This window comes from Uranotaenia lowii, chromosome 3 (genome assembly GCF_029784155.1).
Source record: "Uranotaenia lowii strain MFRU-FL chromosome 3, ASM2978415v1, whole genome shotgun sequence".
NCBI classification, from domain to species: Eukaryota; Metazoa; Arthropoda; class Insecta; order Diptera; family Culicidae; genus Uranotaenia; species Uranotaenia lowii.
This window is the reverse complement of record NC_073693.1, coordinates 17,224,793-17,249,426: the sequence shown is the minus strand read 5'-3', so window position 1 is coordinate 17,249,426 and position 24,634 is coordinate 17,224,793. Positions and strand designations below refer to the sequence as shown.

The window sequence follows — 24,634 nt, the reverse complement described above, 5'->3', positions numbered from 1 at the left end:
GAAGATAGCGTCCAATGGGTCAACACTCAGACGATTACGAACTTAAGTTTTATTGACATTTACTTACGAGAAAATGCGCTCAACCACTGCTGACGAGTTGGGGATTATAATCAGATATTTAATTATTTGTAGCAAATTTGGAAATTTTATTGTTCCATCGTGTACTTCCCAGTAAGGAACTCCTATCGTCAGAATAATAAAAGCTAACTTTTGACTTATTTTCCATAAAGTTTTCAATAAACTGGATGAAAGTCAAAAAAGTCTAAAATCTGTACAAATCTGTACCAAATTTTGAAAATCTGTCATCTGTACGTACAGATTCTGTACCAAAAATGAGCTCAAAAATCTGTACCTGTCTAGATAAATCTGTACATGTGGCAACCATGAACATCAGCGAAGCAAACGAACAGTTCTGCGAATTAAAAAAAAATCGTTTTCGTTCGGCAGCCGAACACATCAATCGGACAACGCATGGGGGCGTGGCTATAATTGATAGATACAAGGGAACGGGAAACGAGCGAGAGAAGGGTGCGAGGAATGTTAACTCGGTCCGTCGGGCAACGATCGCTCGTGAGCATTCGTGTACGGTAAGCTTCGTTCTGTTGTTTCGTTGGTGTGATTTTATTCCTGCAAGTCATCGAAAACATCAATTCGGAACTGTTCTCTTCGTTTTGTGTGCAATCGCGTCATGATTGGTACGAAGATAAAATCAATCTGCACACAACAAGTTAAACTCGGAAAAAATCAGCCGAATGATTCTTTCCGAAGCGAGTCTACACACCGCTGCTCAAAAATACCCAAACTTTAGAACTTTCCCCGCCAACCCCAATGAAACTCCCGCCTTACAGGTTTGGCTATTGGTGGCATAACCCAAAGTTAAGCTTTTAAAGGAGAACTCATCCCCCAAAATCTGATACCGCAATAAAATGGAAATCAAAATAAAAAAAATTACTGCAGGTACGGGAATCACACCCATACCTGCAATGGCTCTGTAATTACCATCTCAGGATGCTAACCGCTCGACCACCGAAGAGTTGTTGAGAGAGGCAGCTGCATCATCGTATATGCGAAACTTTCTGCGAATGAAGCAGGAATAAAAGTTATCCCCCAAAAAAAAACAGTTCTTCGCTTTGAACTGACCCCCCAAACCTTCTTTTTCCAACTGAACAACCCTAATAATTTTTTGAATCACCCCTCGCCATGACAGTTTTTTCCGCACCGCCGATTGCGCCGCGATGCCCAAAATCGGAGCGAAACGTAAACAATAAACAGTGTCCGGAGCGCAGATTTTCGCGTTATGTTCTGTCCTTAATCCCGGTAAACGGTAAAAAAAGTGTGCTATATTAAGTCGTTCCGCCGCGGAAAAGGTCCACCCATTCGTTTTGAAAATGGGTTTGGATAGTGCCATGCAGGACTACCTTAAGTCCCTGAACAAAAACTGTCCCCCCTTTCAATGTCCCAAGTGTGACAAAAAGTACAAATCGGTCATTGGTTTGCAGTACCACTTGAGCAACTATGACCACGATAATCCGTCACCGTCGACTTCCGGTGTGACACCATCAACTTCGTCGGCTGGTGCTGCTGCCGGGAAGTCTGATGAAACTCCGATGGAAGTTGACCCGCAGACACCGGTAAAGGAACAGCCTTCCTCGGATGATGAAAAAGTGAAGGAGAAGGTTGCTATTGAAGAGGAGAAATCGGTTCCAGCATCGGAGAATACGAGGTCCAAAAACAAAAGAGGTCAAGGGGAAACGCCCCTTCGGCCACCGAATAACAGTCGGCAGAAAAGTCAGAAGAAGAAGGGTCTGGGAGCTACTCCCAAAAATAAATCTAAACCACCTCCGCCGAAGGAATGTTTGACCTATCTGGAAACGGATGGGTTGGTCAAAATTGAGTTTGGTGGCAAGAGCATCAATTTGATGGTGGAGGAAGAGTTTGAACTTCTGGGGATCGATGAGGTGAAAGCCAGTTTGGAAGAGGGCCAGGAACTGATGGCGGTTCCTCCGCCCACTGAACCGGAAGTCAGCTTGCCGCAAGGTGTTTTCAAGGAGATCGAAGAGTACAACATTGCCGATGCACCGCCGAGACCGAACGCGTACATTCGATATATTGAGAAGAGCAGCGAGGAGCTGGACGGGGAGGTGGAGTACGATGTGGACGAAGAGGATACCACCTGGTTGGCAATCATGAATGAAAAACGGGCTGGGCAGAATCTGTGTCCGGTTCCGGTTGACTCGCTGGAACTGCTGATGGATCGACTGGAGAAGGAATCCTATTTTCAGGTTCGAACGTTTATTTACTTTGCCTTGTTCAGAGGGCTGGAGTTAATAATCTTAACTGGAAAAATTCAAAAAAGAATTTTTGAGGCTCAAAAATATTCAAATTTTACAATGACTATGAGGCTGGGGGGTTTGTGGTTTTGAATAACACGGTTTTTATTCCAGGCTGCAGTTACCGGTCAAAATGGTGCGATTGTAGACGATGATGCCGTTTGCTGCATTTGCATGGACGGAGAATGTCAGAACACCAATGTAATTTTGTTTTGTGACATGTGTAACCTGGCGGTGCACCAGGATTGTTATGGCGTTCCTTACATCCCGGAAGGTCAATGGCTGTGCCGGCGTTGCCTACAAAGTCCCAGCCGATCGGTGGATTGTGTACTTTGTCCCAATACAGGTGGCGCTTTCAAGCAAACCGACAGAGGCCAATGGGCTCATGTTGTTTGTGCTCTCTGGATTCCGGAAGTGCGATTCGCCAATACGGTGTTTCTGGAACCGATCGACTCGATTGAGACAATTCCTCCAGCTCGATGGAGATTGGTTTGCTACATTTGTAAACAGAAGGGAAACGGAGCATGCATTCAGTGTAATCGGAGCTCGTGCTATGCAGCTTTCCATGTGACATGTGCTCAACAGGCCGGTCTTTGCATGCGTATGGATCAAGTTAGGGGAAACGATACCCATCCTGTAATCGTTCAGAAGACGGCCTATTGCGATTCGCATACGCCGCTTAATGCTCTAGGATCACCTGAATCCGGAGCCGAAGCCGATCCAAGAGAAGCTTCCCGAGAACGGATGAAGAAAGCCCGAAAGATGCTCGCCATGAAGAGAACTTCTGCTCCGGTAATTCTCATTCCGACAATTCCACCGAATCGTGTGGAAGAAATTTCCAGCTTGGTGAACTTTGCCAAGAAGCCTCAGTTCATCCAACGTTTGATTGCCTACTGGACGCTCAAGAGACAACATCGAAACGGAGTTCCCTTGCTAAGACGTCTCCAAAGTCAGGGACAATCAAACAGCGCGCCTCCACCTATTCTCCCTCCGGCAGCAATAGCTGGCAGAGAAAAATCTGACGGCTCCCCCGATACTCGTGAACTCTACCAACAACTGAAATACTGGCAACATCTACGTCAGGACTTGGAACGTGCTCGTCTTCTCTGCGAGTTGGTCCGTAAACGCGAGAAGCTCAAACTGATCCAGATCAAAACCGTTGAACAAGCAGTTATGACCGAACTCAATCCCATGGAAGGAGTCCTTCACAAAATCCTTGACCAACTCGACGCCAAGGATATACAGGAAATTTTTAAAGAACCTGTTGATACCGAAGAGGTTGCCGACTATCGGGATGTCATCAAAAACCCCATGGATCTGGGAACCATGCGTCAGAAGCTTAAAACCGGTTACTACACCACCATCGAAGATCTCGAAGCCGATTTCACTCTAATGATCAACAATTGCTTGACCTACAACAACAAGGAAACGATTTTCTATCGTTACGGCATAAAAATGCGCGAAGCTGGTACGATAATTTTCCGTACCATCCGGAAGGAACTGGAGCGAGCTGGGCTGCTCGAAAAGCATCACCCACCGGTTGTGGTGGAAACGGAGGACTCGCTGGCGGTCGACATCGAGGCTGAGCTGCATCTGCTGCAGCAGGAACCGCTCAGTTTGGATGTGATCGAAAAACTGCAGCAGCAAGTCACGAAAGCCAACGGCATAAAGCACGCCTTGACGCGAACCAAGAAACTGAAGGCACTTCGTGCGGAAATTTCCAAAGTTAAGCGATTCCTCGCTAAGGAACAGGAGAAACAGGAACCGGTAATGTTTCTGCTGATTATTTCCCAAGGATTGTTTATAAAATATTATTTAACTTCGTTCTAGGCCGTCGAGATTCCGGTGCTGGAGACGCCGAAAAAAACTTCAACTGAACCGGCGCCGTTTTCGAAGTCCCCCAAACAGCAGCAAACTCCGGCCGTTAGCCCCCTGAAGGCTCTGAACAGTAGCCCGTCGCCGTCCGGTGTCAACAGAAGGTAAGTGGCTGATTCACAAATTTCAATTTTTAGAATAAGAACTCTTACATCGATGAAGAAAGGTTTTCTAAAAGAGTAATATACAGGGTTTGTTCGGAAAGTAATAGGACTGATTGTTTTCGCTGCGGTACGAACGTACTCAGATGGTCGTGCCATCTACCAGAGCTGCGACTTTATGCTTTTATAGTGATGGGAAAGATGCAAAAGCGCTTGATCGGGTGGTGGCCGATCAACTCACGAATGTGCCGGTTTAGAATCAAGGGCCGGTTCTTCAACATCAGCATCATCAACGTGCACAGACCTCACCTCGGAAGTACAGTTACCCAAAACATGATATCAAGATCGTCATCGGGGATTTTAATGCTCAGGTCGGCCAGGAGAAGGAATTCAAACCGACAATTGAAAGGTTCAGTGCGCACCAGCTGACCAACGAAAACGGCCTCAGACTTATTGATTTTGCCGCCTCCAAACGGCCGTACGTAGTACCTTTTTCCAGCACCGCCTCCCACACAAGTACACCTGGAGATCACCGTACCAAACGCAATCACAGATCGACCACGTTTTAATTGACAGCCGGCACTTCTCGGACATCATCGACGTCAGACCCTGTCGAGGCGCCAACATCGAGTCAGACCACTATCTGGTGATGGTGAAGATGCGCCCAAAACTCTCCGTAGTGAACAACACACGAAACCGGCGCCCGCCTCGGTTAAATATCGCACGACTGAAGCAATCTGAGGTCGTGGCAGACTACGCGCAACCGGTCGAAGCAGCGCTGCCGGCAGAGGGCGAGCTTGACGAAGCCCCTCTCGAGGACTGTTGGGATACCATCAACACAGCCATCAACAGTGCTGCGGAGAACGTCATCGGTCGTGTGGAACGAACTCGACAGAACGACTGGTTCGACGAGGAGTGTAGGAGGGTGATGGACGAAGAGTATGCCACGCGGGCGGCAGTAGTGCAAAGAGGCACCCGTCGAAATGTGGAAAATCACCGACAGCGGAAGAGGCAGCGCAGCAGTCCGACTTTTCCAGGAGAAAAAGCGCCGCCTGAAGGAGGAGGAGCTCGAGGAGCTGGAGCAGCTGCATCGTTCCCAAGATACACGAAAGTTCTATCAGAAACTCAACGCATCCCGCAAAGGCTTCGTGCCGCAAGCCGAAATGTGCCGGGATAAGGACGGGGGCATCCTGACGGACAATCGTAAGGTGATCAAAAGGTGGAAGCAGCACTTGGATGAACACCTGAACGGCGCACATGGAGGAGATCAAGACGGTGTGGAAAGGTACATCGCCGGCGTAGCCAACGACGTAGAGGAGCCACTCCCAACAATAAGTGAAGTTAAGGAAGCCATTCGCCAGCTGAATAGAAACAAGTCGGCTGGGAAGGATGTTATCGCAGCCGAACTCATCAAAATGGGACCGGACAAGTTGGCCGATTGCCTGCACCGGTTGATAGTCCGGATCTGGGACATAGAACAGTTACCGGACGAGTGGAAGGAGGGGGACTGTGAGAACTATCGAGCGATCACTGTCCTCAATGCCACCAACAAAGTGTTGTCCCGAATCCTACTCCGCCGCCTAACGCCACAAGCAAACAGATTCGTGGGAAGTCATCAGGCCGGCTTCATGGAGGGACGGTCTACGACGGACCAGATATTCACATAACGGCAAATCCTCCAAAAATGCCGTGAACACCAAGTCCCTATTGTCGAGTTCATTTGAATCGCGCAAGAAGCTTCGACAAAGTGATGGTCTATCCTGCATGAAGTTCAACGTGGCGCTAGAAGGTGTTATTCAACGAGCGGTGGGCAAAATGCGAGGCACGATTTTCAACAGATCCAGTCAACTTATTTGCTTTGCCGATGACATTGATATAGTCGGCAGATCATCTGCGGCGGTGGAGGAGATCTACCGCAAACTGAAACGCGAAGCAGGAAGGATTGGATTGATGATTAATACGTCCAACACGAAGTACATGCTGGCCTGTGGATAACAAGGTCACGATCGACGGCGACGAGCTGGAGATAGTCGAAGACTTTGTCTATATCGGCACACTGGTGACCGCAGACAATGACACCAGCCGTGAGATCCGGAGGCGAATTATCAGCGGAAGTCGTGCCTACTATGGACTCCACAAGCAACTGCGGTCGAGAAGACTTAGCCCTCGCACGAAATGAAACCTGTATATGACGCTCATTAGAGCGGTTGTTCTCTACGGGCACGAGACATGGATATTGCTCGAGGAGGACCTGCGTACACTCGAAAGATGAACCACGAACTCGCGCGACTCTACGGCGAACCCAGTATCCAAAAGGTGGTGAAGGCTAGCCGGAAACGCTGGGTGGGACATGTTGCGAGAATGCCGGACGACTGTCCTGCAAATCGTGCTACGAATCCAGTAGGAACAAGACGAGCGGGGTCGCAACGAGCGAGGTGGTTAGACCAAGTGGAGCGTGATCTGGCGAACGTGGAGTGCCCGAGAAATTGGAGAACGGTTTCCGTGGACCGAGTGAATTATAGGAATTTTGTTCGTCAAGTTATGTCGTGAGACGGTATACTATGTTAATAAAAAAAATAATGTTTTCGCTGCGACTGTACGTGCGTGCGTGTGCGTGCGCACACCGACTGGATTAGGTAAACGACGTTCCTAGACCAGAGGTACGCGATTTTTTATGTGTGAAACTCGGTAAATCTGCAACAGAGACGTTTGAAATGATCAAGCAGGCTTTCCCAGATGTTGCCAGAAGAAGTGATGTGTTTCACTGACAAGCCTTTTTGGAGGGCCCAGAAAAGGTCTGCGATGAAAACCGTGTTGGAAGACCATTGACTTCGACAAACACCGACAATGGTTCGAAGGCTTGACACGGATGGAAAAGGGATGAATCATCATAAAGGATGAAAATCCCGGAAAATGGGTCGCAGGTCTTCCATCGCAGTCTTCATCGCAGACCTCTTCTCGGCCCTCCAAAAAGGCTTGGTGCCAGCGAAACACACCACTTCTTCTGGCAACATCTGGGAAAGCTTGCTTGATCATTTCAAACGTCTCTGTTGCAAATTTACCGAGTTTCACACAGAAATTAACCGCGTCCTACCTCTCGTCTAACGAAAGCTGCATTTTCGGCTTGTACCGCTCACAGAAAACGTCGCCGCTCCGAAGTACAATCGCGACGGAAAACAATCAGTCCTATTACTTTCCGGACAAACCCTGATGATGGAGAAATCTTTAGATTTGCGCCTTCTGAAAATGGAAAGAAAATCATCCTCTAAGAACATATTGAGATTCAGGGCTACACGCCCTCCAATTATTTAAATGTATTCAATGTATGTATTCTGAATCCAAGATAAGTTGCTGCATTCTATTTTTCAATTTTGAATAGCAACTTCTCATTCAAGTAGGTACAATAAAAACCAAAAATCTTTCCTTCACTTCACAGAACGGCCGTCCTGTTCACCAGGAAGGCCCAGGCAGCGCTGAAGAAGCCGGAAAACCCTTCCAAGGAGGAAGCCGCTATCGCAGAAACCACCGAGTTGCTGCAGAAAACGGCCAAAAAGGGTGGCCGTGGAAAACGGGGTGGTTCCAGTAAAACCAAAGGTAGCGGCGCCAATGCAGCAGGTCCCAGCGGTCTTGGAGCGGGTGGCGATGGTGCCGGCTTTCTGGGTCTACCGGGTCCCTCGGGAACCAATCGCCGATCGGGCGAGGAGAAGAAATCTTTCGATGCCATCCCCGATAGTTTCCGCGTTTATCGCGGCGGTCAGGATCGGGAAATCTCCGATTCGGAGGACAGTAATCTCAGTTTTACCGGCAGTACCTGCAGTAGCTGTAGCGGGTTCAGTGGCAGCGGAACGGATTCGGAATTCGGGCAAGTCTCTTGATTGTTTAAAATCTAATCCACAGCTTGAAAATTTATTCTTTTTATTTTAATTTACAGAAGCTCCAGCATGGATGACGATCAGTCATTCTGTGACTCGGAAATGTCGACCAGTGAAACGGAGGTATTTCCGGAGAAACCATTGCTAGAGCCACTAAAGTTGGTATGGGCAAAATGTCGAGGCTACCCGTGGTATCCGGCGTTGATAATCGATCCGGAGATTCCGACCGGGTTCGTTCACAATGGAGTTCCGCTACCTGCGCCACCCACTGATGTGCTAGCCTTGAAGGCAAACTACGAAGAACAAGTATTCTTGGTGCTGTTCTTTGACGTGAAGCGAACCTGGCAATGGTTGCCGGCGAACAAGTTGGAGCTCCTCGGAGTCAACAAGGAGCTGGACCAAAGCAAGCTGGTAGAATCGAGGAAGCCCACGGAACGGAAAGCTGTTAACAAAGCCTACCAGGAGGCGTTGCACTATCACAGCCAGGTATCGAGTGCCGACGGGCCTGTTGGGAAGTTGTGAAGCAGTTGGACGTTTGTTGTGTTAAACGTTGAAGCAGACGATGATGAATACGGATAAATGTGTCTTTAGTATGTAGAAGTTACAATTTTGACATGACGATACAGTCACTAGTAGCGGTAAGATCATTGTTTTAACAAGTGAAATAAAATAAGTAGTTTTAGATGTAGACCATCAGTGTACTATTCCTAAAAAAACCGGCACCCTGACCCACATTCGAAGTTCAAATTGAATTAAAATAAACATTTAAACGTACACTTGTTTGCCTTCATGACTATCACATTTGTGAAATTAACTTAATTAATTTAATAATTTTTAATATTTGTTTTTCAGCCCTCCATGTAACCTACTTGCAACAATGGCCAATGTTAAGAAAAATTAAGATTTTGAAAGAGAATAGAAAAGAATTAGAAGGAGAATGCACTGAGTGGATGCAAAGGAAACAGCCACGAACCGATGATGAAAAACCAATGATTTTTGTTCGTAGCGCCACGAGTTCGGTAAGTGGAAACTTTTGATTCTATGTATTCTATATTTTTCACTTGACATCGAGGTATTCTTAAAGTTACCGAAGCACAAATCACTCCTAGATAATATAGAATATTTGTGTGATGTGTATCAATTGTTGACTAAGAATGTTTTGTACTTTTAATTTATTTTCGACGTAAGCGTTGTAAAGTTTCGTCATTCGGAACATTGGTTCCTTTCTAGCGTAATTCTGTGTCGGATTAGCTAGTTGAAACAGCCTTACACTACGTAAACTGCTGCGACCTTCGTTAAGGCAGATAAAAGATGATAAATAAGGCGATAATCTTCCACCGGTTAAATCCTTAAAAACAGTTTGTCGATCGATTGCCTTAGAATTTCCAGAGTGTCCAGTCCTACCAGCATGCCCAAAACTCGATACTCCGTCATTTCTGCTTGCCACCCAAAGTTTCTGGAAGCGTATTTCAGGAACTTCATCTGAAATCTCTCTCGTCTGTTTTTGTGAACGTTGTAATACAGTCCCCAAATATACTGGCGTTCTCAATAACGATCCGAACTAATCCAGTGTAGATTGAAACAATCATAGAAGAATCATTCAACTCGTTACGGATTCTACTGACCATTCCAAATAAAGAATTTGCCTTTGCTACAACTTTTTCTACATGTTTTGAAAAATTTTACTTTGGTTTCAACTCTATTTCCGAGTTTTTCACAGAATTTTGCCGAGCAACAATGTAGTCATTTTCTAAGCTGTTCTTGAGTAAGACATTGTACAAAGTCACACAATCCTTTGGGTGACGAAAAGGCTGAAACATTTTTAACTCGTCGGCATATACCAGCACGTACACATCATTCAGCTCTTCGGTAAATTCGTTCATAACAGTGATAAAGAAAAGTGGTCCCAAGTGACTCCCTTGTGGTACAATGCCGAGAGAAGAGAGTTTATGTTGATCAACCACCGAAAAGTAGGCTGACAATTTTGAATCAAATGTCAGGTTTTGTTAGCGAAAAACCTTAGAATTATCTCCGATGTGATATTCCTAATAACTTACAAATATGTTCAAACAAATAGTGATGTAAGCTATAGTATATTTCGTGATGCTTGGCATTGATAACAAATTAAAAAAAAAACTGCCTTACTTAATCTTAGAGATTTCGTACAGATAGGCTCCCAACAGTTTTGTCTGAAAAAAAAAACAAATAAATATATTAGACCAACAAATTAATATATCCAACTTACTCCCTCGACGTAGTTGCGGACATCGATCTTTTCGTTCTGCGAATGAGCTCCATCATCGGCCGCTCCCATTGGCAACAGTAAGACGTTCTTGCCGGTTGTTTGTTGCAGTGTCAAGGTAACCGGGATCGACCCACCTTCTCGGGTCATATCCGGATCCACTTGGTACACATGCTGGGTGGCAATTCGGGCAGCTTGGTAGTGTGGATGATTTGGATCTTCGGTCCACGGTTTGCCGCCATGAGCCATACGAACTGCGAAACTGTTGGCGGAACCACGTTCGGCCCACTTGGCAGTCAGATACTCCCTAACGTACTTTTCGATCAAATCCGGCGTTTGATCAGGCACAATGCGGATCGAAAACTTTCCGATCACCCGCTTGGGGATGACGGTTTTCTGGCCAGGCTCGTAGAAAGCTCCTTCTATGCCATGGATAGACAAGCTTGGGTAGCGCCAACGGTGCATCAGAATCTTAGTTTTGTCCTCATTGTGCATCAACCGTTCGGTTCCCAGTTGTCGCTTGTAATCTTCCACGCTGAAATCGATCGCATCGTAGATCGCTTGTTCATTCGGCAACAACGGAGCTACCTCTTTGTAAACGTTGGTGACCAAAATCTTGCCGTTCTTATCTGCCAGTGTACCCAAAAGATAAACCAGATCGTTCATGGCTTCGAAAACGGTTCCTCCGAAAACTCCGCTGTGCAAATCTTTTCCGGCACAACCGACCTCCACCTCGAAATAGCAAATGCCTCTCAAACCGTAAGTGATACAAGGCTTATCGGTACCCAGCCAATAGTTATCGGAAATGCATACATAGTCTACACCGGACAGGAAATCATCCTTCCGTTTGTACAACAGCTCATCCAATCCCTCGCTGCCGGATTCTTCCATACCCTCGAAGACGAACTTCAAGTTCACCGGCAGCTCCTCGCCAATCGCTTTGTAACCCTCGATGGCATGGATCCACCCCAGTACCGGTCCCTTATCATCGCTAGCTCCTCGGCCGAAAAGTTTGCCATCTTTTTCGGTCAGCACGAACGGTTCCGTGTCCCAGCCGTCTTCCAGGATGGCTGGTTGAACATCCAAATGGCCGTACAGCACTACAGTTTTCTTCGCCGGATCCTACGGGGAGTGGAGAGAAAAGGTGATGAGAGTTATGCATTATTTCATATTTATCTACCGTTGAGCCCCGATAAGAGTGTATTATGTATGACAATACCAGTGCTCGAGATAACTAGCTAAGCCTATTGGTGGAATTTTAATGATAGTACCGTGGCTTGTTGATCACCAATCTCCTTCACATCTCTTGGAGTCAAGAAGTTGTGGAATTTCACAGTGTGTTAATTGATTTTCATCATGCAAAACAGATGTAATATTTACATTGTGAAATATTCTATTCTCTAATTATAGATTTCTCTCTTGAAAATATTTGCATCTAGACTCTACAGTGTAAAACCAAGTTGACGTCCTTGGGATACACGTAATGTGGCGTTGAACACAATTTGCAGTGATACGGCTTTTTATAAAAACTAAAAACTATTTTAAAAAGTCCGATTTTTGATATTGTGCGTTCTCGAGTGCTTTGTACAGGTTTTTTTACAAAGTTCCTATCAATTCTTTGGAGAAAGAAGTACAAATCCGAACAAAAATCTTTAAAAAAAAATTGAATGCCAAAAGTCTTGAAGTTTTAAATTGTATAAATCCTAAAATTTAACATTATTTTGTTTTTTCATATGCTGTTAAATGGATCCGATTAGAAAAAAAAGAGTCAGAACTATGAAAAGGTAGAAATATTCCCAAGCAGACTTTTGATGACCAAATTGAATGCAAACTGATAACTGTTCAAATAAGTCTTAACTATCTGACTAGCGAACAAAGAATGAATTTATTTTCTATATTTTCACATGACATGAATTTCTATGTTACTGCGATCAGGCTGCTAACATTTCTCCCTTCTATCTCCAGAACACCAGGTAAGGCTCGAGACGGGAGGGCATCCGGACGGTTCGTTGGGACCTGACCCGTTCAGGAACGCTTGAAGATTGGTCGTCTGCTTGATGTGTTTCTTCTGCATCTACGAACTCTTCACTGCGAGCAAGGCTTTGTGGCTTAAAGTGTCCTCGAAAACAACAGATGAAGAATCTGATGTACCCTCGGATTGTTGGACTGGATGTTCAACCGGTAGTGGAATAGCTGGATCTTGAGCTTCGGTAGTGCAAATCGATGTTGGAGCCACGGATTGAGATGATAGACCAAACATGTCCACCAAAATATTTAGTGGAGAGCTTGGATTGGTGGTGTCTTGATTACCGTTGAGTCGAGGTTTCAATTGATTGACATGGGAGCGAATCAGCTTTCGTCGGCCATGCCAGGAATCCAGGAGCACGTTGTAGGTAACGCTGCCGATTGCCTCGATCACATGTCCAGGAACCCATTTCCAGCTGTTGGCTTTCTGAATTTTGGCGTAAACCTCGTCATCAACCTTAAAACGTCGGGAGCGAAGCGTGCCTTCACTGGGATGCGACTGCGGCTTGAGTAGTAAATCCAGTGTAGTGCGCATTTTCCTTCCAATCATCAGTTCTGCCGGAGATTTCCCTTTGAGAATCCGACTGGGAGTGGAGCGATAGGTTTGCAGAAAAGTTTGCAGAATCAGTTACGATTGTTTCTGGAACGCCAAACCTTGAGAACAGCTCGTTCCATTTTGAGTGGGCATCGATGATAATCAGGAAATGTTGGTTGAAGAATGGACCAGCGTAATCGAGATGAATTCGTTCCCAGGAATGTTTAGTTGCTAGCCATGGCTGAGGTGATACCTTTGGTGGGGATTTGGAATGTATGGCACAGCTGCTGCAACGTTTGATGTAATCCGTGATGCATTTATCGATTCTGGGCCAGAACACGTAGCTTCGGGCCACAGCTTTTATCTTTTCGATGCCAGGGTGCCCTCGGTGAAGTTGCTTGAGTATTCGTTGACGCAAACTGTTCGGAATCACCAGTTTGTCGGCCATCATCAGGCAGCCTTTCACAACTGCTAGCGATTCACGATTGGAATGAAACTGTTTGACCGTTTCATGCTGGATACTGCTGAGATCGGAAGGCCATCCTTTTTGGGTGAACTCGGTAACTTGCTGGAGGACAGGACATTTGCATGTCACACGTTGGACCAATTTGAAGGAAACAGGTAAAGATTCGATGGCTTCATCCAAAGGAACTTCAACGTCTTCTTCGAGTTGGAGGGATGCGATTATGAAGTCTTCATCCGGCTTGGTGTGGCTACTGTTCAGACGGGATAGAATGTCTGCATATCCGAATTGATTGGTGGATACGTACTGGATGTCGAAATCGTAGCACAGGAGAGTAAGCGCCCAACGTTGGAGACGATTCGCTGTATGTAGTGGTATGCCCTTTTTGGAACCGAAAATTCGGAGCAAGGGCTAGTGATCCGTCTGCAGAGTGAACCGTCGACCGAGCAGCATGCGATGAAATTTGGTAACCGCAAAACCGGCACCAATTCCGGATTTCGATGCGTCAGCAGCACCGATGATGTCCAAGCTCGGATCGAAGTGGGTCAGCAGTAGATCTGATTGGAGCGTCGTCTTGAATTTCTCGAAAGCTTGTTGGCATTCTTGAGACCAGATAAACTTGACGTCCTTCTTCAATAGTACATCAAGAGGTCGCCTAAGTTGGTGCATAGCGCGTACAAACTTTCCGTAGAAATTTACCGCACCAAGAAATGAGCGGAGAGATGAGACGTCTGTTGGTGCTGGCATTCGGGCGATGGCTTCAATCTTCGTAGGATCTGGGCGTATACCTTTTTCGTCAACAATATGGCCCAGATACTTGATTCGCCGCTGGAGCATGTTGCATTTGTCTTCTCGAAGACGGAACCCATACTCGCAGAGCCGGTTGAAGAGTGCTCGGAGTCGTTTGTGATGGTCGGATTCGGTCTTGCTGAAAACGATGATGTCGTCCAGGAACGTTTCAACGCCTTCGAGATTCGCTATCATTCCGTTCATCAACTGCTGGAACGCCCCGGGAGCGGATTTGACACCAGGAGCTAGTCTGTTGAAACGGTACAGTCCTCGATGGGTGTTGATTCGTCGTCCACTTCAACTTAGAGATAAGCATCGGACAAATCAATGATGCTAAAAACCTTGGATCCAATCAGCTTGGTAAAGATGTCGTCCGGCACCGGAAGAGGATAGTTGTGCGGCTCTAGAGCAGCGTTCAGACCGGTTGAGTAGTCGGCAGATTCTCACTTTGCCACCCGCCTTCTTGACAACGACTATTGGGGCGGCCCACTGTGAGAAATCCACTGGGGAAATGATTCCGAGATTCTCAAGACGATCCAATTCTTCTTCGACCTTCGGTATGGACATGAATGGAACCGGGCGTTTGGGCTTGAAAACCGGTCGTGCGTCTGGCTTCAAAAACAGCTTGACTCGAGTTTTCGTGCAATTTCCGAGTGAGTTGGCAAACACCTTGGGAAACGCTTTCTTGTACTGGTGGATCGGTTCGCGTGGTCTTCTTGAACTTTGTGGCAGATCGATGACAGTGGAAGAGACCACAGTCCGAACAGCTCAATCCAATCAAGGCCGAAAAGATTGAGGGATGGTTGATTGGCGACATAACACGTTCCAAACTTGGTTTGGTTGCCCATGGTGACGTCGCATTATATTTCGCCGACAAACTGCAGAAGTTTGCCAGATGCTGATTTTGCCTGTTTGAGAGTTGGTTGTAGAGGTGGAGATCCCAGCTTCTTCCATGTTGGCTTGAAACGACGGTTATATCGGAAGCGGTGTCGAATTGCAGCTCAATATACACGCCATTGACTGAGACGTCGATGAATTTACGTCGTAAGCCGCTGCTGATATGGTTGACAGCGAACTTCCCGTTGATCGATTTTTTCTTGCTGTGCTGCTTCGCTGAGAGACAGTTACAGTATCCCTCTTTGTTTCCGGTCTTCCCACAGGATTTGCAGAGGTGCTTGGTGAAGGGGCATTCTCGGACGAAATGCATACCTCCACATTGCCAACACGGTTTCTTGGGTAAGGTTGATTGTTGCTTGCCTTTCTTCGGGGGTTGATTGTGCGGTTTCACCTGCTGCTTTTTTTGTTTGAGTGCACATACTGAAGCAGCAGATAAAGATTGCTTCTGCTCGACCAAAGCGGTATCGTGCTTGAGGTTCTGGAGTCGTTGACATTCGACGATAAGCGTTTCCAACTTGCAGTCTCCTTCATCCGATTCCAGCTTGGAAAGTAGTCTGGTGCGGATATCGGAATCCTTCGACGATTGGAGGCCTCGGATAAAGATCAGCGTCTTGAATTGATCCGATGTGATCCTGCTTAACTCGAAATCCTCCCAGCATTTGTTCACCGTTCCGGCATACGCCACGAAATCCTCCTCCGGCTGCTTGACAAGTTGAAAGCAATTGTACCTCTTGCTGAACAGAGAAATCCGGGTTCCAAAGAGCTGTTTTAGTTTCTCGACAGTCTCTTCGAAACTAAAATCCCGCGGATGTCTCGGCAGAACAAAGTTCAGGTACCTGTCGTGGACTATCACGTTCAAACTCCTAAGCAGCAGCCGTACCTTGGCCGCATCGTCCAGCTTGGCTTCATTTTGAAGAAAAAAGACCTCGTACTTTTGGTACCAAAGGTCAAATGTAAGACCGTTTTCCGGATCGTAGCAGAACTCTCGAATATTGGACGACAGAGACTCGATGACCAATTCGGGGTTGTTAGTTGGCTGGTTGGGCACTGCTTGAGTGGTGAATCTCCATGACCGCCATTAAACGCGCGTTCTGTTCCGCCATCTGCCGATTCTGGCTCATGATCATTTTGAAAATGTCTTGCATTTGGTTGGAACTTCCTTCGGATGGATGGAACATCTTGTTCGGAATAGGCAAGGCTTCGTAGATTCTTCAATTACTCGTCGCCAATTGATAACTGTTCAAATAAGTCTTAACTATTTGACTATCGAACAAAGAATGAATTTATTTTCTATATTTTCACATGACATAAATTTCCATGTTACTGCGATCAGGCTGCTAACACAAACTGATACCCAAATGAGGTGTCAACAACAAAATGATAACAGTTTTCTTCTTGATTTGTATGAGATAGCAAATCTAGGCATTACTGAGGGTATAAAGACGTTCTTTTGACAGCAAGATGAAAATTAAGTAAGGCGTTGGAACCAAAAAAATGGAATAAAATTCCATTTTAATGACGAACTACACAAGCTTGTGAAGTTAAGTAAAGTAATTTTTTAGGGTAAAAAAATCGAGTGCTTTGAGGTATCCCAAAATCTAGTCCGGTTGAGCAGAAATTTTGCACAGTTTTGCAATTTGCACAATTATTTCAGAAAAAAAAACTCTGATAAACATTTGAACTGTTAATTGCCGAAATTTCGGAAAAAATGAAATCCCGATTTTTCAGCTTATCTTCTTACAGGCGGTAATTTCCTTTTATATCTAACTTTTTTTTAACTTTGTAATGTACCAATAAAAACGTACTTACAAAATTCAGAAAAACAAATCTTAACACATCAGATTATTGTAAATCAATTCGAAATGTGGTCCAAAAATTTAAAAACATTTAAAAAAAAAACCTTGTGACGACAGAACTGCAGCTACCAGTCCGTACCGGTACGGGTCATTGCACTGCGTGTTTTCATTTCTGGGTACGACGGATAGCTTTCGAATTCAATCGGAAGAAAGAAACACAAAACTGCACACTGTCGCCTTATCGCCTTAAACAAATACGCCTCCACTCGTTCCGCTGGTTCTTATACTTTTATTTGGTTCGTTTTCGCAACAGTTAAAAAACGCAACACACAAACACCCTCGCCCAGAAAAAAAAATTGGACGGGGTTCGTCCAAGCATTCCAACGACTCTCAAATTTCGTTCGATTCATTGTTATTTAAGAGTTTGGCCCTTACTTCAACTACGTCACGTTACTGGTGGTGACCCGTTCTTAGTAAAAAAAATTGTCTTAATTCCTGAAACATAAGTGTAACATACGCGTCATAACATTACAAATAACAGTGGCATCCGATGTCGGCCTTAAACTTGATCCAGTTCGGATAACCTACTAGGTACATACATGTATTAAGTTGAAATGACTCCTCGTGCAGACAGCGCACATTTAACCCGAGCGATTTGTTTAGAACGCACGTAAAGAGACTTGATACCTAGAACTGCACTTGAGTATTTTATGAATGGAAGAAAGATTGAATAAAATGAGTCAGATCGTTAGGAGAACTTGGCAAAAAAAACTTGATAACGTCGCTTTGTCCACTCATTGCTATACGGAGCAGTGTTATGAAACCGCATCAACGGAATTCTGCGGTAATTGAACAATCAGATAAATAGTTAATACGTGACCTTAGAACCAGTTCTAGGAAGTGACTTGAATATCCTAGCAATAAGCAGATTTTCTCATAGATTTATTTTGACCACTATGTCAAACCAAATGTTAAAAGATTCAAAGGTTAGAAGAACGTTATCAAGAGTGATGGTAATTATGAGAACACTTGGAAAAGAAAGAAAAAGATAAGCCCACCCATTGTGGTCTTCTCAGATTGGTCGTTAATAGCCAACAATGGCTTTCATATCATATAAGCCTATCAATCAAAAAGTTGTTCATATATGATATTATTGATAGGGTGAATGCATTTACGTTTGAACATACAAAAAATGAGGGAAACAATAAAGTTGTGTAAATAACTGAATATCTCCCGTAAAATCGATCTTCTTCTGATGAGCTTGTTTCGCATAGATACAAAACTACAATACAATACGGAGAGAGGCACTTCACGATAATCTTAAGGTATGTGATGATATTGATGATGATGATGATACTCACATTACCGAGGGTACCCAAAATCACATGGGGCAGATCGAGCACTCGACCATCGGAAAGGGTTTGCTTGCCAACATCGGCCAGCTCGATTGTAGCACCCAGCGCCTTTAACCGATCCGCGACCCAGTTGACCATGCGGAAGATCTCCGGACGAGAATCGGGCCAAGCCGAGACCGATTTGATAGCGACGGCTTCGCTCAAGGCCTCGATGTATTTGGCTTGGTTGGCATCGATATGGCTGCGATATGGAGACAAAAAAAAAGTGATGAAATGCATTAGTCGATGCGATAGCTCATCGATTGGAATTTACTCTACAGAAGAAAATGGTTGATGAGTTGGACCTCATTTTTTTGATCTGGAGTGTTTTATAATCTAGCCAACTCACCTGAACAGCTTTTGCAAAACCGCTGGTATCTCAGCCATTGCAGTGATTCTATCTCTAATAACTTAATATTCCAACAATAGAAAAAAAAATCAACTTTATCCGAAGCGAGACGAAGGGTCACAACGAATTGCACTTGAAAATCGACCGTACCGGAATGCAACTCACCGCAGACTAGTCGTTGGGGCAGATTTAGCAGAACAACATATATCGATAACAAGCGAATGTGCCGGTCGGTCCGCCGTTTTGCAGACAGAAAACGGTACACACAATGAGAGCCGGCCAGCAGCCAGACGATAACAAAACGCACATACGGTTTCTGTGGCCGCTTGTTGTTGACACAACCACAACAAAACCGTGGTAGGTCAGATTACACTGTGCAACGCGAGATTGATATTACGTTATCAACGGTATGACTCAATGAGGTAAATATGAAAAGAAAGAAAATTTATTTATGACTTATCTTAAAACAATATTGGCTGTCATGAGCTTAAACGTCAAGTAGCATCCCTAATGGTCATTGGAAATTTTCTTCAAAAGTGTTTACGATGTACCAGGATGTACCTAGTCTTAGAATTTTGAAAACGACAACTTCTGGGCGTGAGAATGCGATACAGACAGATTGTGTCAACTGTTTTGAATTAACTTTATATTTAAACACTGGCGCCTAAGCATTGTCAGCATCAGCATAAGGCCTTATGATCGGTGCTGTAACTAAAAGTCAACACCTTGTTTTCTGGTTCTCTGCGTCCTATTATGAGAATCATCCTAACGGTTTGTCAACCTAATGACAAGTACAATCTAACATAGCCTTGCTTTCTTCCTAATGAATTCGACCGAAGACAGATACAATTCTTAGTTTTCGTTATCGAGGATTTTTGGTCCATTTCGATTGAACGGCCCCCCCTTCTCAATCTTGGGTGAACACGATATTCCATCATAAAAAAATCTTTGGATTACCCAGAGATATGAAGTATTCATTTGAAACGTGAGAAAAGCACATTGGTAGCACAGCGGAATGTACGCTGGAACGGGCGGAAATTCACCAGATGTGCGCCAAAATTCATCAAGTGTGAACAAAATTCACCAATTGTGCGGCAGAACTCACCAGGTGTGCAGAAAAGTTCATCAGATGTACGTTCCTTCTTTGATTTTCGATTTACATGGGATTCGATGAATACTTCAACGCTGCTGCAATTGTTGTCGATTTTGTCATCATCTATTTGAACTGGGGTTCATTCGTTCTGCGTCGTTTGTAGAAGACAGTCGAGTTTGCGTTCAAGTGCTGTCGTATGCGAGATATATATTTGCTTTTTCAAATCCGGGTTTAGTTACCGTAAGAGCAGTTTTGCAGTTACGAGCAAGTGCGATAAGTTATTAAAGTTATCCGCGTGTGTTGTGACCAAGGTTAAAAGGATTCTTCATCCATCGCATCACCCTCGAAGCTGGCCGCCATTATCATCACCATCATCGTCTTGTAGACAATAGACATTGGTACCGTGCATAATCGTCAGCCATTCAACACAATAGGCCTCGCTGTTGGTTCGAATACAGATCGGTACAGTGTGTACCAAATAAGTATAACTTTTCACTTTCTTCCTAATATTTTTTTTTTTTTCTATATAAGTTTTTTTCCTTGTGTTTTTTGTCACAATTTTTTTTCTCTGTTTGTTATCGAGTTAATAAGGTTTTGTTCTCCACGTTAGCCCGGTATGTCGGAAAGCAACCGACTATCGGATGACGACGGCGAGGATGATGAGCACCCTCCATATCGGGAAGAAATCCCTCCCGTGGAATCTAAAGAAACACCCATCCAACCTATGTACCTATCGGACACCGAAGATTCCCCTTCCCCCGCTCTCAATCCAGCTCAACAGCCCTTTAGATTCGGCAATTCCCTTTCAATTAATGAAACTCTTCCCCGAACATCAAACCTAGCCAAACCATTTATGTTCGGTACTCCCTCAACAGACCAATCTGATTCCCCCTCCGATAATGTTGCAACATTGCCGAAATCTCCCCCTCGCCGTCGGGTTTATCAAAATGAATCGACGGGACCATGGGTAGTATACTTCCGGTCCAAATCGAAACCTCTAAACACAATTTCAATTTCCCGAGACCTCGACCGATCGTACTCTTCCGTAGTCAGCTACCAGCCGATGAGTCGGAACAAAATGCGCGTTGTTGTTGGTAGCTTGAAGGAAGCAAACACCATTGCTTGTGACGAGAGGTTTACGATCGAGTACCGCGTTTACGTTCCCGCTCGTGACGTGGAAATCGACGGAGTGGTAACCGAAGAGGGTTTGACCGTCGATGACCTAATGGAATCAGGTGTTGGCCGATTCAAGGATCCTGCTCTTCCAACGGTCAAGGTGTTGGACGCGCGTCAACTAAAATCAGCATCAGGCGAGGGGGAAAAACGAAAGTTTTCCCTGTCGAACTCTTTTCGGGTTACCTTTTCCGGCACTGCACTTCCTGATTACGTTGCGATCGGGAAGGTTCGTCTACCTGTGAGACTTTATGTGCCTTCGGTCATGTTCTGCCAGAAGTGCAAGCAGTTGGATCATACGGCCGCCTACTGCTGCAATCAGGCACGCTGCTCTAAGTGCGGGGAGAAGCATGAGGAAGCTTCGTGTACAACACCAGCAGCAAACAGGTGTTTATATTGCACTGGGGAAGCATCTCATGCTCTCTCGGCGTGTCCGAAGTACATATCGCGCCGGGAAAAAATCAAGACTTCTTTGAAAAATCGTGCAAAAATGTCCTATAGAGACATGGTTCTGAAGTCTTTGCCAATCGTCTCAGAGAACCAGTTTGACCTTCTAAGTGACTATGAATCCGAAGGGGAGGATCCATGTGAAGGAACATCAACTGGGCCATTTTCAAAAAATAATGTTTCACAGGCTCCAAAAAGGAAACGCATCACTAAAACACAAACCAGAGTAGCTGCCAGCAAACTTAATACTAAACGATATCCTCAGAGTGGAAATAGTAATTCTAACCCTCCTATTCAAAGTCCTCCGGGTTTGAATCCGTCCCCGAAGGACTTTCCTCCACTTTCTGGGAAGTCAAAACCCCAGGCTTTCCTTCAGAATTCAGGCCCATCAGTAGCTAACAGGAATGCAACAATTCCCAGAGAAACTGCATCTGATCCATCATCAAATGGTTTTCCCAGCTTTTCGGCTGATGGTAAGATGAAATTCTCGGAAATTGTTGCGTTCATCCTGGACTTTTTCAGTGTACCAGCAGGATGGAGGACTATGGTTAATATGTTTGTACCCCTTTTGAGAGAATTCTTGAAAAAGAAAGCTCTCACTATGACCCTCATCGCAGAAGCAATTTCTTTCGATGGATAATTCATCCAATGAGGGGAGAGAAATTGTTTCTGTATTGCAATGGAACTGCAGAAGTATTTTACCAAAATTAGACCCATTTAAAATATTGGTACACAATTTGAATTGTGATGTGTTCGTCTTATGCGAAACTTGGCTCTCTCCAAACATAGATTTCACCTTCCACAGCCACAACATAATTCGCCTGGATCGTGATGGTCAAAGAGGGGGTGGCGTTCTTTTGGGGATCAAGAAATGCCACTCGTTCTATCGTATTCCACTACAATCATCTCCGGGTATTGAAGTCGTTAGTTGCCAAGCTAGAATAAAAGGTCAAGACCTTTGTCTAGCCTCGGTTTATATTCCGCCATCTTCAAGCGTTAGCCGGAACCAATTGGCGAATATTATTTCACTTCTCCCAGAACCCCGGCTAGTTCTAGGAGATTTTAACTCCCATGGCGTGGGCTGGGGTAGCTCACGTGATGATGAACGTGCTAACATTATTTATGAGCTGTGCGACGACTTCAACATGACTGTCTTAAACAATGGGGAAGTGACTCGAATTAATGGATCCCAATCACAGCATAGTATTTTAGACCTTTCTCTAGCTTCTTCCTCTCTGAGCTTGGATTGTATGTGGAAGGTAATCCAAGACCCTCAGGGAAGCGATCATTTGCCTATCCATATTTCTATCGCCAGTGGTCGTAGTCCACCCGAAGAAATCAATATTCCTTATGACCTCACAAGGAATATAGATTGGAAAAAGTATGCATCGGATGTCATTGAAGCCATCGACTCAACAGATGAACTGTCTCCGGAGGCAGAGTACAGTTTTATTTCTGGAACAATTGTGGACTGTGCAATCGGAGCACAGGTCAGACGGAATGAAAGCTCGACAATACAGAAACGGCCTCCCACTCCGTGGTGGGATGGAGATTGCTCACGCGCGCGAGGTGAAAAGTGCAAGGCGTTTGTTGAGTTTCGCAGAACCGGATTGCCAGAGAAGTTCCAACGTTACTTGGCCTTGGAACGCAAGTTCAAGAACTTGATCAGAGGAAAGAAACGGGGGTACTGGCGGCGATTCGTGGATGGGTTATCTCGAGAAACGTCTTTGCACACGCTTTGGAGAACGGCACGAAACATGCGAAATCACACTCCTTCGAACGAAACTGAAGAAAGTTCAAGTCGATGGCTGATACAGTTCGCGAAAAAGGTCTGCCCGGACGCAGCACCAGCTCAGAAACACTATCGAGATACAGAGAATAGTTCCGAAACGGAGGATCAATTCTCGATGGTCGAACTTTCACTTGCGCTCTGGTCTTGCAACAATTCAGCTCCCGGACTGGACAGAATCAAATTCAACTTGTTGAAGAATCTGCCAGATACCGCTAAGAAACGCTTGTTGAATTTATTCAATAAGTGTTTGGAGCTGAACATTGTTCCGCATGACTGGAGACAAGTGAAAGTCATCGCCATCCAAAAACCGGGAAAACCAGTTTCTGATTACAACTCGTATAGGCCGATTGCAATGCTCTCGTGTCTCCGGAAATTGCTCGAAAAAATGATTCTCTTTTGGCTGGATAAATGGGTTGAATCAAACAATCTGTTGTCAAGTACACAATTTGGATTCCGTAGAGGCAAGGGTACGAACGACTGTCTAGCATTACTTTCATCAGACATTCAATTGGCGTTTGCCCAAAAAGAGCAGATGGGGGCAGTATTTCTGGACATCAAAGGGGCATTCGATTCGGTGTCCATAGAAGTGCTATCTAGTAATCTTAACTCTTGCGGACTTTCACCAATTTTGAACAATTTTCTATATAACCTGTTGTCTGAAAAAATCATGCATTTTAGCCATGGAGAAACCAAAGTTGAACGAATTAGTTACATGGGTCTACCCCAAGGCTCATGTTTAAGCCCCCTGCTATACAACTTTTATGTCCGAGAAATCGATGCTTGTATGGCACAAAATTGCACGCTAAGACAGCTTGCGGATGACTGTGTTGTTCATATCACAGGTAAAACAGACACTCAAATAAAACCTCCTTTGCAAGAAACTCTAAATAACTTATCACATTGGGCCAGGAATCTAGGTATCGAGTTTTCGCCTAGTAAAACCGAGTTAGTAGTTTTTTCAAGGAAGCATTCCCCTCCTCAAATAGAGCTCCTTATGATGGGTAGAACTCTAACTCAATCTCTTAGTTTTAAATATTTGGGTGTCTGGTTCGACTCTAAATGCCTCTGGGGAAAACATATTAGGTACTTGACACAAAAATGCCAAAAGAGAATCAATTTTCTTCGAACGATTACTGGAACCTGGTGGGGTGCTCATCCACAGGACCTCATCAGGTTATACCAAACAACGATACTGTCGGTCATAGAATACGGAAGCTTTTGCTTTGGGTCAGCCGCGGATACCCACTTGATTAAACTAGAACGAATACAGTATCGTTGTTTGCGTATTGCCATGGGTAGTATGCAGTCGACACATACGATGTGTCTCGAAGTACTGGCGGGAATAATGCCGTTGAAAAATCGGTTCTTCGATTTATCGCTACGTTTCCTAATTCGAAGTGAAACTATGAATCCTTTGGTGATAGAAAATTTGGAAAGGCTTATGAATATTAATCCGCAAGT

At 44.9% G+C, this 24,634-nt stretch overlaps 2 protein-coding genes across 3 annotated transcripts; one reads left to right on the top strand and one right to left on the bottom strand.

The window, feature by feature from the left end:
• Nucleotides 1-1,232: 1,232 nt before the first annotated feature.
• On the top strand, nucleotides 1,233-9,175 carry LOC129751508 (bromodomain-containing protein homolog). Of its 2 annotated transcripts, XR_008738733.1 has the most exons (6): nucleotides 1,233-2,282; nucleotides 2,445-4,097; nucleotides 4,161-4,309; nucleotides 7,743-8,168; nucleotides 8,238-8,816; nucleotides 9,031-9,175. XR_008738733.1 is itself a non-coding variant. In XM_055747046.1 (5 exons), the coding sequence occupies exons 1-5, from the start codon at nucleotides 1,389-1,391 to the stop codon at nucleotides 8,698-8,700; spliced, it is 3,585 nt and encodes a 1,194-aa protein (XP_055603021.1). In that variant the 5' UTR covers nucleotides 1,233-1,388; the 3' UTR covers nucleotides 8,701-8,913. The 2 variants fall into 2 exon arrangements, 1 of the variants encoding a protein (XP_055603021.1); XM_055747046.1 differs by lacking the exon at nucleotides 9,031-9,175 and having other exon boundaries at nucleotides 8,238-8,913.
• A 1,077-nt stretch (nucleotides 9,176-10,252) lies between these two features.
• On the bottom strand, nucleotides 10,253-18,924 carry LOC129751509 (cytosolic non-specific dipeptidase). The gene is made up of 4 exons (XM_055747047.1): nucleotides 18,669-18,924; nucleotides 18,287-18,521; nucleotides 10,424-11,542; nucleotides 10,253-10,367 (listed from the first exon to the last, which is right to left on the bottom strand). The coding sequence occupies exons 1-4, from the start codon at nucleotides 18,704-18,706 to the stop codon at nucleotides 10,320-10,322; spliced, it is 1,440 nt and encodes a 479-aa protein (XP_055603022.1). The 5' UTR covers nucleotides 18,707-18,924; the 3' UTR covers nucleotides 10,253-10,319.
• Nucleotides 18,925-24,634: the final 5,710 nt, after the last annotated feature.